Source organism: Oculina patagonica, chromosome 12 (assembly GCF_052425735.1).
Source record: "Oculina patagonica isolate OP01 chromosome 12, crgOcupat, whole genome shotgun sequence".
Taxonomy (NCBI): domain Eukaryota; kingdom Metazoa; phylum Cnidaria; class Anthozoa; order Scleractinia; family Oculinidae; genus Oculina; species Oculina patagonica.
Genome location: NC_135769.1, coordinates 6,292,237 through 6,311,458, shown reverse-complemented (window position 1 = coordinate 6,311,458; position 19,222 = coordinate 6,292,237). Strand labels below are relative to the sequence as shown.

At 39.8% G+C, this 19,222-nt stretch overlaps 1 protein-coding gene and 1 pseudogene across 2 annotated transcripts in view; both read left to right on the top strand.

Moving 5' to 3' along the window:
- LOC144631780 (arylsulfatase J-like) overlaps positions 1-19,222 on the top strand; it is an 82,590-nt pseudogene that overhangs the window by 44,255 nt on the left and 19,113 nt on the right. The window lies entirely within an intron of this gene.
- Positions 605-10,768, top strand: LOC144633049 (lactadherin-like). Its single transcript, XM_078491821.1, has 8 exons — positions 605-820; positions 1,810-2,141; positions 2,953-3,094; positions 3,691-4,034; positions 5,447-5,588; positions 6,391-6,684; positions 8,050-8,355; positions 10,459-10,768. Exons 1-7 carry the CDS (start codon positions 784-786, stop codon positions 8,352-8,354), a joined length of 1,596 nt encoding a protein of 531 aa, XP_078347947.1. The 5' UTR covers positions 605-783; the 3' UTR covers position 8,355; positions 10,459-10,768.

Below are 19,222 nucleotides of genomic sequence, written 5' to 3'. Positions count from 1 at the left end.
GCCAGGACTATCCTTTGTATGGTCAGACAAATCACGTGACAAATTAATGACGTCAGGACGAAAATGACGTCATAATATCGATATCGATATCGATATCGAGAAAAAAGGCAAATATCGTATCGATATCGTATCGTTTTGAAAAACCTGTATCGGCCCATCCTTACTATGAAGGAAGCAACTGTCGACTACTGACGTCACAATAGAAATTTGAGCCTTCGGTGTTTCGAAACAGCACACATTTTTACTTGAACTTCTTATATGCAATCACGAAGTTCTACAGAATGTCTAAGCCAAGAAAAAACCTTTAGAAAGTCACAGAAACTTGGTAGTTAAAGGGTCAATGCTTGACTCTTGCTTGTCGATCAAGTCAGACTCGACATTGAAATCAAATCCGCGCGTATACAAACATTCCTTTCTTAAATCCAAACAAACTTAAGTAGGAAAAAAATAAAAACGTTATTTACCGGCCTGGGTCAGTCCGTATTGGGAAAAACTGTACCCTCGGTCTTGAGCACGGCCCTCGGCCTGCGGCCTCGGGCCGTACTCAAGACCTCGGGTACAGTTTTTCCCAATACGGACCTCCCGGCCGGCAAATAACATATATATAACGAACACTCCATAAGTTCACTTTATTTCATAGTGGTGCTTTAGCGACTTTTCGCTTTTATACCTTGCTAGGTTTTCCCTGGTAATAAAGACTCGAATACAATCGTTGGACACAATCTCAACCCACCCATCATTGCACGCTACATACGAATCCATCCCAAAGAGTATCATGGCTACATGGCCCTGCGATTTGAACTCTATGGATGCACACAAGGTAAGCGAATAACGATCTTATTTACTTTGCATACTTTTCAAGACCTTTTGAGGGGAGAGAGCAGGGTGTCTTTTACAGAGAAGGCACTTTCGATAAGGGGTGGACAGAGCAGGGTGTCCTTTACAGAGAGGGCTCTTTCGATAAGGGGTGGGCTGCCAACGCGAACAGATACACAGTAACCAGTTAAAATACTGTACATCCAGATTCATCGAAAAATATGGAATTCTCATATCTCTATGAGGAAGGAATTCGACGGCTGCAGATCAAGTACTGTACCAGAATATTATTCTTTTAAATAAACTTCAAGTGTTCTTATGATCATTTTTTATTATTTTAGTTTTGTACATTTTCGTACACAATTAAATGTTTTTACTCATCTTGCCAAATTTCAATACATTACGAACATCAGATGATTCAGATGTCATTCTATTTAACATTTATTTCCGAGATTTTACGGCTGCAATACCTTGTTTTAAGGCGTGATTGCGAATGGGAGAAAGTGACAATCAGTGGATTGACACTTGGTAAGATTAGTAAAAAAATTATAATTGTCACGAAAATGTAAAAAAAAAAAATGAAAACAAACTGATTAAAGGGAAAACTCAAGAAGCATTTTAGTTGGACGGAACGTTTAGAAGGGGGCTTGAACTTCAGAGAAAACGGTCGCGAATTACAGATAATTTGTACACAACGGCAAAACAGATTTATCTCTTTTATGACAATAAGGCATATTTAAGGCCATATTCCTGTTGTCACGTCCGCCGTGCCTAGCTGATAACGACTAAGATGTTGTTATTAATATTATTCGTTCGCTTCTCGTTTCCGGTTTGGTGGTAGTGAACCCCGGTGCGAACGACGAGCTCTCGCGCTTCGCGCTCTGTGAGCTCGACTTGTAAGCAAGTCTATTCGTAACATGACTTGGTTAATTACTTGAGTTCTTATCTTACTTTGAGCTTTTTTGTTTATAAAACTGTTTTTGTATTATCAAGGATTTGAACCACCTAAACTTGAATGCCAATCAGACCTTGGAATGAAGAATGGAAAAATACCCGACAGTGCTATCACTGCTTCCTCTAGCTACAGTCAGCGTTATGGTCCAGAACGTGCCAGACTCGGTACGATGCAGGGGGGGAGTTACACTGAAGCGTGGGTTTCTAGATATCTGGACGAAGGGCAATGGATTCAAGTTGATCTTGAAAACATCACCAAGATCACCCTTGTGGCCACTCAGGGAAAACCAAAAGGAAAGCAGTGGGTTAAAAGTTATTCTATCACATACAGTGTTGAAGGAGGTCCATTCCTTCCTTACAATGACAACCAGGTAAATATTTATAGATGAAGGTAAAAAATGCTTTACTAGTAAAAGGAAGAGCGGTCAGCGAGGATGGCGCAGTGGTGAGAGCGCTCGCCTCCCACCAATGTGGCCCGGGTTCGATTCCGGCCAGGTGTCATATGTGGGTTGAGTTTGTTGTTGGTTCTCGTCCCTGCTCCGAGGGTTTTTCTCCGGGTCCTCCGATTTTCCTCCCTCCGCAAAAACTAACACTTCCAAATTCAAATTCGATCAGGAATAGACGGCCCCACAAGCCTTACCGTGTCTAAATATTTAGGTATTTTTTACTGAACAACATACATTCGACAATAGTATTTCAATCCGTTGTTGTTTGCATATCCCATACTTTGCTAGATTTCTCTTACGTTCTTTGCAGTGACTATGTCGGGGAGATTTCGCAGATTATTGGTCTTAACTGCTCTGAAATTAGTGGTAGGCAACTTAACCCCAGATACACATTATCTTCAAACATCTTAAGGAATATAAAACTTTAATTTAGGTATAGAAATAAAGGTACGGCTATAAATATCGATATTTCGAAGACGCGCGAAAACAACTTGAAAACGTTTGCCTAACTTTTTCAAGTTGCAATCCCTTTCTATCCGAGCCATCCCCAGCCAAAGATGCTCGTTAACAGTTTTAATGCTCTAATATAGCAATTTTTGATAAAAATGGACAATTATTTTTTAGGCTTCCTGTGACACAAATATAAAAAAATCAGTTAAAATCCGTGACATAGTCCCTTTAAAGATAAGTAAATTGTGCTACAGTGTTTTTGTAGCTTTGTTTAACACATCGCTAGGTACTCTCTGGAAATGAAGACTCGAATACAATCATCGGACACATTCTCAACCCACCCATCATTGCACGCTACATACGAATCCATCCCAAAGATTTTCGATATAACATGGCTCTACGATTTGAGCTCTATGGATGCACAGAAGGTAAGCGAATGATCTTGTACATGCACTTTGTATTTATAATTGGAATCTGTAATCAGCAGTGATCTTAAAACCTGCATATATTTAAAAATTTCGATAACCCTCTGGCAGGTTGTGCGGAAAACTAAAAAGTATACATTATAGCCGAGCTCCGCAGCGGGCCAGCGGCCCGAAGGGCCGCAGAGCGGAGCCCCATACCCATAGAAAATCCACAGAAATAGGATCATGAACTTGAGTTTTCGCGGTAATCATGGCTAGCGGCATGGCTCGCGGGCGCGTACGTACGTTGCGCACTCCAAAAAAAAGATTAACCTCAAGTGTAGTGTGTTTTTACACACATTTAATGGATGGTGTAAAGTTGGATAACCAACATTACACCAGATTTAACCATATTTAATTTCACGTAAATCCCAATTTTGATGCTGTGCAACAACCTATCAAATAAAAGGGAAAGTTATTCAGTCAAAATATACATGAAAAAATGATCTAGGAGAAAATTGGTTAAAATGTCTAGCTTCCTCTCAAAACAGAAAAAAATGTGCGAAAACATTAAGTGAACATAAACCTCCCAATGAGCCACCTTAATTTCTTTTTCACAGGCTTTCCTATACCCGAAGTGCCTGCATGCCAGATTCCGCTTGGAATGCAAAACGGCAAATTACCAAATTCAGCTTTGTCAGCTTCATCACAGTATAATGCACATCTTAAACCCAAAAATGCCAGGCTTCACTTCCATCGAGAGGGAAGACGCCATGGAGCCTGGGTGGCTAAGATGCAAGATGACAATCAGTGGCTTCAGGTTGATTTTGGAGTTGCGACACAGATCACTGTAATTGCTACCCAAGGTCGTCAAGATGCCGACCAGTGGGTAACGAAATACACGCTCAGATACAGCACTGATGGATCTTTCTTTGAACAATACCAGCCTGATGGATTAACCAAGGTGAGTTAATCATGACAAATGGTAATAGGCCTTATCACGGTTTTCGACATCGGCTAGAAATTACAGTGTTTGTATGGACTTATGGAAATCATACGGCAAATATCTTTTAAAAAACTTGAATTCTGGACAACTTATGAATTGTAAAGGTAAGATACAAGGAAAAAGTATATATTCGTCGAGTTTGAAGGATGTAGCTGGGCTAGAAAGCGTTCAGTTACGTTTTTAAGTTTTCCACACATTTGTCTATAATTTCTCCCGCGAACCGCGTCAGTCATGCGGAAAAAAAATATAGACAAATTTATGGCAAATAAGAAACGTAACTGAACGCTTTCTAGCCCAGCTACTTACTTCAAACTCGGCGAATAAAAACGTTTGCCTAGTACCTTAACTTTACAATTCATAAGTTGTCCAGAATTCAATTTTTGTAGAAGATATTTGCCGTCGGATTCCCATACAAACACTGTAATTTCTAGCCGCTTTGCCTACTCGTCAAAATGGCGTCGAAAACCGTGATAAGGCCTATTGTGGTGGTATTAGTAGTCAAAATGATCCATTTATAGTGATAATTTTACAACCATTTACGCATGTTAATATGGACTTATATGGACTTGCCCTACACATGGCTGTATACACTACGGAAACAATGAGAATGATGCCGGCCCAAGACATACTGGTACCTTAGGAGGCATGCGTGGCCAGTCGTTAAGGGCGCTTGAATGAAATTTGGGTCCCCGGTACAAGAATGACAGGCGATATGAAATGTTTCATAGGTCGAGCAGTGACAAGGCCTTTCTCGATTATGCATAGCATTTTTTTCGGCCTTTTCCAGTTGGGAAAACGAGCATTTTTTTCGTTCTTATCTTCAAAAAAGAATTGCTAGCATTTTCTGTCACTTTTCATGACTGTGATCCAGATTTTCATCACTCAGAACTCAGAAGGATAAATAATCCTAAAGTTTCACAATTTTGATTACATAATTTGATTGTTGTCTGTCTGTTTCGACTGTTTGTGCGTTGTGTTACTTGTGTCTTGTGTGTGTTTTTTTATTTTATTTTATTTTATTTTTTTTTATAACAAACAATTATTAAGTATCACCTGTTGTTGTTATGAGCATATAATGCGAGAGTTTGTACGTTTTTGAAATAAACATTTTTTGGAATTCAAGTGCATTTTTTAAGGAAATCAGGCATTATTTTAGCATTTTTTTGGCTTTATGCGAGAATATTTGTAGTAGCATTAAATGCCAGTTTTACTAGAACATAATCGAGATAAAAGGTTTCCTAGGTGGAGCAGTCAGTCCCTTCACTTAAGTCAACTATGTACTAATTTCACATATTAGGTAAACAAGCACCAAAACTTAAATGTGTTACTACAAACAAACTAACTTTCTTTTTCGTTGTTTATTTGTAAAGATATTTCAAGGAAACACTGACCGATACGCCGTTGTCAGCCATAACTTAATTCCACCAATCAGAGCATGCTACATAAGGATCGTGCCAGTGGAATGGCATTCCCGCATTGCTTTGAGGGCCGAGTTTTATGGCTGCAAGACAGGTGAGATGATCTATTATGACTTTATAATTATTATCTAGGCTAAGAAGACCTGCCACCTGCCCTAGTGGTCCTTAGGTAGTAATCTTGAGCCAAAATGAGACCAGTATTTTGTAGGGGCAACCGGACTGACTGCTTGAGGTAGCCTAAAAGGAACTAGAATCCTATGCATACGATGCGTACCAAAACCTTTATGCAGCAGAAATCCAAACAAGATTGCGATGGGCTTCTTTGGTACGACTATTTTACGGTAACTTATTTTTTATTAACCCGATTTATGAGTTTTTGACTTTAAAAGGTCGCGCCCAAGGTACTGCTTACACGGAAACATTAATGTTATCTGTAATTATAAGAAGATTAAAAAAAAATCTCATAGCCGCTTTTACTAGAGAAAGGTAAAGAAAACCCTGTAACAGCTAATTTGGAAATGTACTTAGAAAACTTGTAACGGGATTTTGTATAAATAACGTTATTTTTGTTTCCAAAACCTTTGAATGTTGACGCGGTTTCGCTCAAACCATCTTCAACAAAAAAGAGAATTTTTTACCCGCGCTATTTATTTCTGTTATCCCTTCATTTATTTGCAGTCGATGGAGGTTAAATTGTCCATTTGACGTGTTCCTTGATAGACCAATAACCTTCCTTGACCAGAATACACGTGTTTGCCCACTTGAGATCAAATAATTTAAAACTGTTAGCGTGTCAAAAGAACAATAATGATATGTATAAAATGCCCTTAAAAAAGCAGCACACCACATTTAAAATATGGTTTAGGTTATATTAAGGTGTATATTTTTACTAATAGCTTCCTGGAAGCCAATCGGGTGTTATAAGATGACATCCCGGGCACTCGACACGTACCTTGTAAGAGCTGGAAACATAACTTCCATTAGCAAGAGATACCAAGCTTGCGAAAAAAAGGCGGATGAAGAAGGAATTACCTTGTTTGGTATGGACGACAAACGCTGCTGGACCAGTGATGATGCAGGGCGCTCCTACGACAAGTTTGGACCATCAGAACATTGCAAGGAGAAGGCAGGCTACAGCAGTGGCATATCGGAAAGATTCAGCCTATATGTATATCGAAAAAACGACAAAGGTAACAAATAATTTTAAATGGGGCCCTAGTTATACGCAGGCGCGATAATGATGATTTGAAAACATTCCAAATTGCTTACCACAAATACCGCCTTCAGCAATCAGCTTAACCCAACGGCCCTGGATATGTAGTTTGGCCTACAGACCGGAGCTTCCCGATTTCTGTGTGTCTCTAGAGTTTTCTCTCCCCGGTAGATGGGATGCTAGACAGTCCATCGCAGGGTTATCTCCCAGCATTAGTTCGCCGTGACCCATTTATACACTTGGGTGGAGAAAGGCACTTAAAGAGAAAAGTTTCTTGCCCAGGAACACAACACAGTGACCCCGCGGCCAGGCTCGAACCCGGACCGCTCGATCCGGAGCCCAGCGCGCTAACCATTAGGCCACCGCGCCCTCATAGGTTAACACAGTGACGTCTCTTAATTCCCCTCTCCCCCCCCCCTCCACCTCCCAATATTTTTAACTTTGGAAGATTCACCTCCTCTCCCCCCCATTTTCTTTTTTTTCAGAACGCCGGGAGAACGGCGAGAGAACGGACCCAGCCAAAATGGAAGAGGCTGTGGACAGTCTAAGATTCACCGGTCACGATTACAATTTGGAATTAACTCGAACAAGTAGAATTCCTTGCAATGGTCAGGCTGGATTTGGACGAAATTCGTACGAAATCTGTGTGCATTTGTGCATGGTTAGGTGAAAACAAGTCATACAATTCAACAGCCCACGTTAACGCTGTTAAAAATTTTGGAAAACACGGTTAGGCCAAATTTTTGTTCTTTTTGCCCGACATCCCGTCATCCATCAACTTCATTTAAAAGAAATTCATTTAAGAAGACAATTTCATCCCATCTTGTATTATCTTTGCGGATTTTTTTTTTTTTTTTCAGAAGCAATGCAAACTTCACTACACACTTCTAAAGTATTAAAGGCAGTTAATGTTCATTATCTTTCATCAGAAACCCATAAGGGTTGAAACGTGTAACTCCCTATGATTCGCATTGTACAAAGCGTTTGCACATTCGTTTATACTAAGTACCATATATGGAAAATTACGAGAACCATTTAACCAATCAAAATTACTATATTTGGATTAAATTCACAGCGCGCGCTAGCTCGCGCTCGATGGCGTTATCTTGTTTTTGAACAAGGTTGGTTGAATAAAGTTAAATTTGGTTAAATTCTCCTGTTTCATCTTCTTGAAGTAGTCTGGAGAACTTCGCTTCGATACACTTAATGTATTTCTTTAGTTTCTGTAAGAAATTTACGGCGCTTAGGTCGAAATTCAAGCAACTTACCGCAAACCCAACCCTTATGGGTTTCTGCTTTCATCAAATAAGAGATTGCTTATGTTCGAACATTTTTTATTTAGATGCATGGAAAGCAGTTGGCTGTTACTTAAATAGCGGGCCACGGGCCTTACCCAAACCCTTCGACAAGAACGTCAGGAGTGTATCTGGAAATGACGCTGTGTTTGAGTACTGCAAAGCTAAAGCTGAGGAGTTTGCCTTCGAAACATTTGGTGTTGATGATCAGGCTTGTTGGTCAGGTGACAAGGCCGAAGAAACATATGACGACTATGGTAAATCCGACAGGTGTTCTGTAAGCCAAAAGACTGGAAACGGCTCTGGGAAGGAGTTGAATGGCGACATGTTTGTCTACCAACTGAGCAAATGAGGTAAATGAACATCACAAAGGGCATGTTTACATGATTCCGGAATGAGTTCCTTCCAGAGCGGAACTCGTTTCGGAATAAATTCGTTCTACATTCACATGACAGAGTCGACCGCCTCAACCAAAGGCGTTTTCACGTTCGTGGCGTTTTGCGCGAGATCAAAAACAAAGATTGCGCAGGTTTCGCAAAAACCTGTTATTGTTCCCATTAATGGTCACATTTGCAATTTTAACGCTTAATTTGACCACAGGGCTGCTTCTTTGGGCTAAACAGGAAATGCTATTTCGTTTTTTCGCTCTGAGTTCAAACTGTGGCCTCCGTATGTGGTTTCATGAGGTGGCGGTTCATCTCGGAACAAATTCGTTTTGTGTTTACATGATAGCAGAATGAAATGTCATTCCGGAATGAAAACCGGAATGCCGGGGGGAGGGGGGGTACCCAAAAAAGTTTTGTACGGGGAGACTCCGCCCCGAGCTCTTACCCCTTACCCTTTTATATTCCATTTTGCCAGAAATTGTACCCCTTTCGTATACCTTTTAATGAAAAAAGGTACCCCTTTCATATACCTAAAAGTCATGGTATAGACTTAAAACATGACGTTTTCTTGTCATTTTCAAGTGGCGCTTAATAAATTGAAATAATACAGCCATAAATTGCATCTGTTCGAAATATTTTAATTAAAGGCCCTTTCAAAAACCTAAATGACCGATTTCCATACCCTTTCGTATACCTAAACTTGTGAAATTCCTACCCTTTTATACACTTGAAGCCTGAAAAAGGTACCCCTTTCGGGCGCAGCCTCCCCGTATAGGCCATTATAAGGAGTACCCCCCGGGGGGAATGACTTGACTTTCGTCTCAGTATCATGTAAACCTCAGATGTAGAGAAATATATGGGGATGTAATGAACTCGTTCCGGAATAAAAGTCATTCTGGACTCATGAAAGCATGCCCTAGGAAAAAGCATTTATATGAAGACATGGTCTTCTCAGGCGTCTTTGACTTTAGCAAATGAAGAATCGAGACTGGCCCCATGACCTTGAAATTCCCGGTACGAAACCGATGCTCTACGTACCAAGTTCCGGTGAAAGGAATATAATTTAAATGAATGGTTCTGCACTACTTTTTGTAATTTAGGGTTGTCTATGCAATGACAAAAACGTCGGTTAAAGAAGGAAAGAGATTTTCTATATTTCACTCATATCGTGTACAGAATGCACATTTAGAACTCTCTCAGCCTTTGAACTCGTTTGACCTGTTGGGCTTAGCCTGTTTCATGCTCTCGGTAGTTGGGGGAGAGAGCGAAAAACGCGGGCGAGCGTGGAAAAAACGAGAAGGACGATGGTGTGTCTACAGGCGGTTTATGTTCCTTCGTGCTCGCTGTGTTGCGCTTCGCGCGACCCGCAAAATAAACCTCCTGTTCTGCAAGCTTTCCTTCCTCCGCTCGCCTTCGTCCCTCTCGTTTTTTCTCGCTCGCCCGCGTTTTTCGCTCTCTCCCAAATGCAACTACCGAGAGCCTGGTTTTTTCCTCGCTCGCCAGCGTTTTACGATCTCCCTCAACTACCGAGAGCCTGGAACAGGCTGCAGCTGCTTTCAGCTGCAGTACTAGTAAAAAAACCATCAAAATTGACACGACTAGGTTGCTTGTTTGTTGATTGACAATTAGGTACGCGAATACTGCAAACAGCCAACCTCTCGTCTATAGCCCTGTTAAAACAAGAAAGGCACCACGGGTTGATGACGCAGCTTTCTTTCAGGGTAAACACGAGAAAACTCTTGAGAAATTCGACAGGTTGAAATTCAATAAAAGCGCACGATAAATCTATTACCTGATAATTACTTTTTTTCGCGGGAGCTTAATTTCGCGAAAATGAAATGGGCATATTTCGCGGGATTTAATTTTCGCGATTTGGTCAAAAATACGTTCAAAACATGACAAATACAATAAAAAACGGTAAAAATAAATTTTCGCGGGTCTTTAATTTCGCGATGTTTTTGAAAATCCCGCGGAAATACGTAACAATAAGGTACGTATTTTAATCACTATAGATCTCACTTTTCCCTCCATACCTGCAAAGAAACTAACTTTGTCTTTAATTTCTTGCAGGTGGAAACTGGATTAACCAAATGGAAAATGGACAAGATTGATTAAAAAGTAGGGGAATGGTGTAGTACAGGTGGATTTCTCTCGGCGTCCATTTTTTTTAATTTTTAATTTTTGCTTCACTGTTATAGTGAAAATGATAAAAAAGAAACGCTTATGGAACTTGGTATTGTTTTATCGGAGCAATGAAGCCACAGGGCAACCAAGCAAGCACCATCACAAAAACAAGCAAGCAAAAGCACAGTTTTGAAAAAGCGATCACTGTTTTCGTGTAAGTGGTCTTAGTATGAGAGAACCATTAAAAGAGGGTATCAAAATGAGATATAAATTGTTGTTCTGTTTTCTTCATTTAAATGCGATTCATGATACGTTTGGAATAATCCTTTATCTTCGGGTACAATGCTTGCCTTTCCTAGGCAGCAATTTCAACAAGTTCTCGCTGCATTTACTGTGAGTAGGGGTGGAGCAGTGGTGAGACAGTTCGCCTCCCACCAATGTCGTCTGGGTTCAATTCCGGCCCGGTGCCACATGTGGGTTGAGTTTGTTGTTGGTTCTTGTCCTTGCTCGGAGTGCTTCTCCCCAGGTTTTCAGTCTGGTTTTCCTCCCTCCACAAAAACCAACACTCCGAATTCTAATTCCATCTTGGATGCACGTGCACGTCTTAACGAGCTCCTGAGCTCTTCTGTGTATTACGTGGGTAAATCAAGTGCATTTTTTCTCTACCATTTGGTTGTTCTCCCACGCTTGCTACCAGAATGGTTATTTTCACGCCCATCTTTGCAGCTATTTTTCAGCATTCCAACAAAGATCGAATAGGGCCTTAAGAAAGACTTCCAGCAAATTTCAAATATCGACCGGCAGAAATTGGAAAATCGATTTCCCTCATATTTTGCCCACAAATAGCCTTTAGCTAGCCTTGAAATTTGATGTAGTTGTTTTCGTCTCGAAGCGCTTTAAATCCGTGAAAAACTAGAAAAAGGAATTTCGCCCACAAGATCGCTGAAAATGGCCGAATACAAAGCTAAAATTTGGCAACCTTAGTTTTAACTTTGTTCGCGTGCAAAGAAGAACCTGAATTTTTGAATACGTTTTCTTGAACGGCAAGGTATTCAGCTTCTAAAATTAGGTAATAACTTGACTTGAGCGTCATTCGAGAATTATTTACTAATTTTGTAAAAATACCGATATCTACTGATGTGAAAATCCTTTATTTAGGGATAAAATTCAGGATGTTTTTTCGCCATGTGCCATAACTCCAAATTTCTTCAAACTTTGGCTGTGGAAGCCTTTTATGCTATTGTAACTTATGTAGGAAAATCAGCTTGGGTTCTCTTTCGAGAGATTTTTGAGGCGCCTCTGAAATAACCGAATTTTAACGAAATAACATCAGCAAATGTAAACAGCGGACTGTTGCCGTGTTTTGGCGCCAAGCGGTCTTGTCAAAAAAGGCGATTTAAGCCGACAGTTGTGTTACGAGTTCTTAGTACTCATAAGCCAATTTCTTGTTTCTTAAATACAGGTAGAATAAACTCGATTTTAGCGCCAAAGTAACAATATTTAACTGGAACAAGCTGAATGAATTTCTCGAGTGTGAGACATATCTTGACGAGTTGTCGATTTCATGTCGCAAGACGAAAATAGAAACTAATTTGTATTGTGGGACCACTGCAATTAATGCATTTAAAGTAACACAATACCGAAAGAAAGATTTTCCAAATCAAATGTTAAGTAAAAACTAAGGTCTTCCGTAAACACTCCAAGTAATAAATGGTATAAAATTTTTAGTTTTGTGTGACATAGCGAAAATTAAAGAACACTGTAAGAAATGATCAAATTACAAACTGAACTGTTCGACACATATATTAAACTACATCTTTGCGTGGTTTTTTGTTCATTAGACCGCGAGTTTTTGATGGTCAATGGAAAGAGTTAACCGGCAGAAAGAATTAAAATTTGGGTATAACATGGTTAGCTATGGAATAAAGCAGTGGATACACTGTGGACATGAAGTCGATAAAGCTGCACGGTTAAGTAACGCTAATCCCAAGATACACCCTCTTTTCTACATTAGAACGTCTAATTTTCGGCCGAAAGATATGCCCTTTTTAAAAATTTTAAAACCAAAGTCAGATGCAACAGAGCGCCATTTGAAACAAGCCAAGCCCATTCCTACCCCCCTCCCCCCGCCGCTGAGGTGGGCGCATACCCCTACTCAATCTTCCCAAATTATTTCAACAACTGTGTGTCTATAAACGATAGGTAAGAACTAGGTGGTTTAGACGATCCTGCTTCATAGCGCTTTTGGGGGGTAATTCTTAAGACGTCGGAGAGCAGAACATGTCTGCTTTGAAGTCGCCGATGCCACCATTTCAAATACGATCTTACAGGTTGTGGACCTTTCCTAGTAGCGTTTTGGGAAGAGAAGTTTTGTTGAAAGATGGGAGGGGGGTGGAGGTAGGGGTGGGGGGCTTGCCCCACTTTTTTGTTGCGGAGGGGGAATACAGTCCCCTGCTCCGTCACCTATGAAATTGGTACTGCAGTAAATTCATCCCTTATACTGAAATGTACATATTTACGTCGCTAGTTAGTAATGCAAATTGTTGGTCGTTTCAGGTCAGAATTTAAAAAGATCAGAGCCATAATCGAATTTGAAACGATCAGGGGCCATTATCGATGGCTCCTGAAAAAAAAAAAATTATTTCGTACCTGATTTGAAATAAAATTCGTTCTGTCTCCAGCATCGACGTTCTTAAAAAAATTAAAGGTTCTTATATAAAGAAAGCGAGTATATATTCTTCCTGGCCTTGAACAATGTTGGTCACAGTTACATCTGGCAGGAACAATTCTTCGAAAAAGAAACCAAGAGATCCACGTATTGCTTCTTTCGTTTCACCTTGATATGACTGGTGTCAATTTCAAAGTGATTGCAGATTTCTTTTAGCATTTGAATAGCAAAAGAAGACAGCTTCGAGGAACGGACGAGTTCACATAGGTTATAGCAGTCATAAACTATTGGATGCTCCAGCGACACTTCCTGCACTGTATTGGTCAACTCTTGAAGGGCACTCTCCCTCTCTGCGTTGTCCACTTCCTCATCACTAACATCTGCTACATCTTGCCGGCGTCGCTTAGCAGCCAGGCGACTAAAAAAGCTTGCTATCTGCTTGGAAGTCAGAAACTCGGCGCTTGTAAAGAAACGATTCCCTTCACTGTCCCTGGCTGTCATCATGGCTCTTGCAACAGAGTCTGGATCTGCTTTTCGCCCTGATGTCTCTCCATGTTACGCCGCAAAATGTAATAATCGCCGCAAAATGTAATAATCGCCGCAAAATGTAATACTAACGCAAAATGTAATAACGATTGCCGCAAAATGTAATAACATTGACGCAAAATGTAACAAAGTTGTTAACGCAAAATGTAATAACTTTTTAACGCAAAATGTAACAAATTTTCTTACGCGTAATGTAATAACGCAAAATGTAATAACTCTAAAATTTATATATATTTTGAAATCGTGTAGCCAAGCTCAGTGACATTAACTTTTGTTGGTTTTATGCGAATTCGGCATAATAGGCGTACCCTTCCTTTGCTTTAGGAAAAGCTCCAGTCTAACTCAACTTGCATACTTGGGATATTCCTCGACAAAACAGACCACAAATAGAGTGTTCTTAGTTTAAAATAAAAATAAAATAAATTCTGACAATCAATGCAAAGTGGGATTTAGACTGCCTACTGGCAGGGTCTGAAATATTCGGTGGACACTGACTGTTTTGGATGAATGGATTTACTAGAGAGATAACGTCGGAAAAAGGAAGTTTTCGGTGATTGTAATAAGTTTCAAGTTGATAATATCATGAAATCAGTGTGTGTTTTATATTTCCCAAGTTTACTGGAAAAGGCAGAGGACAAAGTATTCTTGTTGTCAGGGATCTTATTAACCATTCACTTTAACGTTCTTGTTTACCTTCTTCGATAAGAAAGTGTAAATTGCATAGGATTGTCGGTGACAAAAACTGACGTACGATTGACAACATAGACGACTATTTGCTTGTATCTGTTTTGCTATTATGACGGATTTAGGTGGGGGGGTGTATTTTTCAAACCGCTCACTTTCTGTTTTCACTTGTCTCGAATGCTAAGAGGCCAGTTTTACTAGCTCCAATGAAACACGTTTGATTTGTTACATTTTAATGTACAAAACAGACCCAACCTTTTGACAGTTCAGAGTCAAGGCTCCATCTCCTCCCAAATCCGATCTAAAAGGACAGCGGGGTTGACGGGGATAACAAAATTCATATCTAAAATAACTGCCAGAAAGAAATAGGTCTGGGAGGGGCAGTTGCTATATGGAATACACGAGGTTAATTATTGAGTACAATTCGCCTAATTCAGGAAACAAACATGTTATTTTAGTGTTATTACATTTTGCGTTATTACATTATGCGTTAGAAAATTTATTACATTTTGCGTTTGAAAGTTATTACATTTTGCGTTAACGAATTTATTACATTTTGCGTCAATTTTATTACATTTTGCGGCGATTGTTATTACATTTTGCGTTAGTATTACATTTTGCGGCGATTATTACAATATGCGGCGTAACACTCCAAGATCGAATTTCTTTGTCAAGTAATCTCTCTGACTAGTATTAAATCTAGTTCTTTTAACTTGCGACGACCGCAATGCCCAGCCCATAGGAAGAGACACGCTTCCTGTCGGTCGTGGTTTAGGTACTTCTTTTAGGCAACAGAGATCGCAAAAAAAAAACCAGCAAAATATTCTCAGGGTAGAGTGGAATCCCCAGTATGGTGCCACGCCTTTTTTTATTTCAAAATCTAATTTTCCTGTGAGTAAACAATCAATAGATAGAGTTTTTATTGAAATTCTGTAAGCAGTTGTATTTCTTTTTCAAATGGGTTACTTCCGTGGAGGGCTTACATACGATGGGGGGGGGGAGGGGAGGCGAGGTTATTTTTAAATGTATGTTTGCAATGCATTTGCGTTTCTATTGGGACGTGATTCCGTACGTTCTCTTTTTGGGGTATACAATACCAGAAGGCAAAGCTTTTTAAATATAACACTTTAAAACCCCAAACAGTCCGTTTAGTCGTTTAGTGGGGTAGGGGGGGGGGGCATTTTTTGTTATAACTAACAAAAAAACCTCCACAGCAGCAGCCTATAATCCGAAAAATTGTACTTTCTTGGCTTTAAATCGGGAGCGCTTATTATCTGAAAGGTTCTTGCGTCAGGTTTTTAGGGAACTTATTTCTTGGAGGGAGGGGCTTTCCTGGGCGAGGGGGGGGGGGTTGGGCTTTCGGATTTTACACTAGTAGTATCTTGTCTAGAATTGTTTTACACTGCTTACCACGCTCAGTACAAAAAAGGTGAAAAGGGCTCAGTATTAGAGACTCACTATGGTAAGATTCTCCATGGGGACGAGCACTTCTGTTTCGTCACTAAGCTCTTCAGCAAGTGCCTCTCTGCTTTCTGTTGTAGATTCTGCTTCACAATCCAGTTTTGAAAGTAAAATACGACAGTTATGACAAACACCTAAAACAAATAAAAATTCAAATCAATATTAACATTGAATGGGACATTGTCATCAGTGTTTGTTTTTCCCGTGTGATGAGAAGAACTACTTTTGACAACAAAGTCACGTGACCAGGCTGGCATATCCCTCAGAGTATGAATTTTTTGTTTAGGGACGGACCATTATTTTCTTGGAGCTGAGGGGGGTGGGGGGGGGATGAAAAATTTTCCTCTGCAAACTTTTTTTTTTTAGTTTATGCACCTCTGCAAACATTTTTTTTCGAAATTCTTACTATTTTTTGTTATACATATCGTTCTTGCAAACAATTTATTTTGTCTTTCCAGGCCCTGCAAACAATTTTTTTCAATATTTTTCATCCCCCCCCCCCCCCCTCCAAAAAAATAATGGTCCGTCCCTTACGAAAATGATCTTTAGTTTGTAAAGGAAATTACTACTTGTTTAATAGCTATTTATGTTCATTGTAATCTGTACAAACCTGATCCGACGGCAACAAATACACCTGTTCTCTGATGTATCAACTTTGCTCCCCGTTTTCCAAGGCCTCTCTCTGCTTTAGGCCATCTTCTATCTTCGCTATGGTCAGATAATTTCTCAGGAACCTGGCATCGCTGAGATCCAAGGCGCCATCCAGTTCCCAAGGAAGATCGGTGGTAGGGACAAATAGTGAACTGACCAATGTTTTCAGGAAAGGAAAAAACTGCTGCTCTGGCAAGAATCAAATCAACCTCTGTTTCTCAAGTACAGTATAACAACGGAATAACTTCTGTCTTCTTCGCCTTATCTCTTCGCTCGTAGGTGCAGGAATCTCCGACAATAGCGCTAAAAGAACACTTTGCTTCCATACAGAAATAATGATAAAAAACACGTTTTCTTCAAACTCGCGTTCTAAGCGTTTCCCGCGCTAGTATCAAGGTTTTCTAATTTGAAAACGTCAATCAAGATCATTATCACGACCAAATGTAAAAAGTACGCCAAAGTATCCTGAGTGATGTGTTTTACATATCGTGTTTTAAAGGTAAGCATTTTATTAGCATCTTATCTGCCAAATACATTAAATAATCTTGCCATTCTTTTTAACAGCGTTCGTTCACGAAGCAGTTTTACACATACTGTTTACATTACGGCGACAAGGAATCTACAGAAATCACGAAATGCCGACCACCAAATTAATTACCGACGTACGGGTAAAATAAATATTTCTTCTATTACCGGTAATGACAGTGTTTTATCTAAGAATGAATTTTTTGCCATGATTTTTTAATTTCAAGAACCAATTTATATCTTAAGAACGGAGATATGTTTGTAAAGGAATTTCAAAAGATATATTGGATGTTTCAACAAGCCCGCTGAAATGAACAACCACCAACCATTGTTTACATTTGCTGATAATTTCGTTAAAATTTGGTTAATTCAGCGGCGCCTCGAAAATCTCTCGAAAGAAAACCCATGCTGAATTTTATACATAATTTATAACAGCATAAAAGGGTTCCACAGCCGAAGTTTGAAGAAATTTGGAGTTATGGCACATGGCGAAAAAAAATTCTGAACTTTATCAATAAATTAGGGATTTTCCCATAAGTAAATAAGGGTATTTTTACAAAATTTGTAATTAATTCTCGAATGAAGGTCAAGTCAAGTTATTACCTATTTTTAGAAGCTAAATACCTTGCCTTTCAAGATAACGTATCCAAAAATTCAAGTTCTTCTTTGCACGCGAACTAAATTAAAACTTAGGTTGCCAAATTTTAGCTTTGTATTCGGCCATTTTCGGCGATCTTGTGGGCGAAATTCCCTTTTCTTGTTTTTCACGGATGTAAAGCGCTTTGAGACGAAAAAAACTACATCAAATTTCAAGGCTAGCTAAAGGCTATTTGTGGACAAAAAATGAGGGCAATCGATTTTTCCAATTTCTGCCGCTAAATCAATTTTTTGATTGAAATCTGCTGAAAGTCGTTCTTAACAGCTTACGGTTACAACGTACAAAATAATACCTTGTTGGAGGGCAAACTTCGCGCTTGGATATCCAAAACAAAGAAATGTCATGACTGGTTTAGGTCTCGTTGTCTTGGATGTCCCATACATAGGCGGCGGAGCAGGAGGGAAGGGGGCTGTAAATAATACGCAAAATTCATTACCATATTACATAGAAAAATAAAAGCATGAATTTATAATGTTGTGAATCGTGGCTTCTGGTAACTGCATGTACCGAAAAATTTTGAAAATAAAAACGTGGGGTCGCCATTCCCGTTTTTCAGCTGGGGACTTAAAATGGATCAATTTGATCTTGACCGACGGCAGATTTTGGTTGAGGAAACACTGGGGCCGAATTTTCCTTTTTCCATCCTGCTTCTGGTTAATCTCTCTGTAAGTTGTAGACTCGTATTGAAACTGAGGCAAAGGGTAACTCGGAAATTAGACTCGGAAATGGCATAATGGCTGATTTCTCTGTCAGATGCAGCTAAAACCTTGTAATGAATTTTAGGGGATTATTTTAACAAGAGCCGCCTTTTTTAAAGTTCTACTAAGACATCTGGATATCGGGATATCACAACAGCTCGGGCAGACTCCTCCGGTGTCCTCCAGAGACGAAAACGAGAAAAGAAGCTTGGGAGCTACCCTTGTTCCCAGGACCTCACCGATAATCACTCAAGGGAAAGTCACGCGGTTGCCTACCGTATTTATTCGAATAAGCGCCGTGGCGCTTAATAAATTTTTCGCGCCTCAAGTAGGGCGCTTATTCGAGGGCGGCGCTTATTTAAATTTTGGACGCCACAAAGAATATTTTGCAGTTATCGAAAATAGCGTCTTCTTTCTGATTGTCAGTATTCGTCTCTTGCTGAAGAGAGAAGTAGCGCTGGCTGTCCTGGCAAGGTTCGCGGTCTTCACAACATTTACAGAGCTACGTATTGTAAGAATGTTGAATAGAAAACTAATGGGCGAGCAGTAAAACGATCGATCACTGTGAACTGCAAAGCATCGCTCTTGATGAAAAAAAAAATGTCCAAATTTGTTTTAGAGTTGCTTTGAAGTGCAATTTTAAGTAAAACGGAATTCTTCGAAAAAGCGCCGCATCGGGACTGGGGCGCTTTTTAACTTTTTTGTCCCAAATGCGGCGCTTATTCGGGGGCGGCGCTTATTCGAGTAAATACGTTAGTTTAGTAGTGCGTGGTTGTCGGTCACGATGGTTGTCACACAATCTGAGAGCAACGAATACGC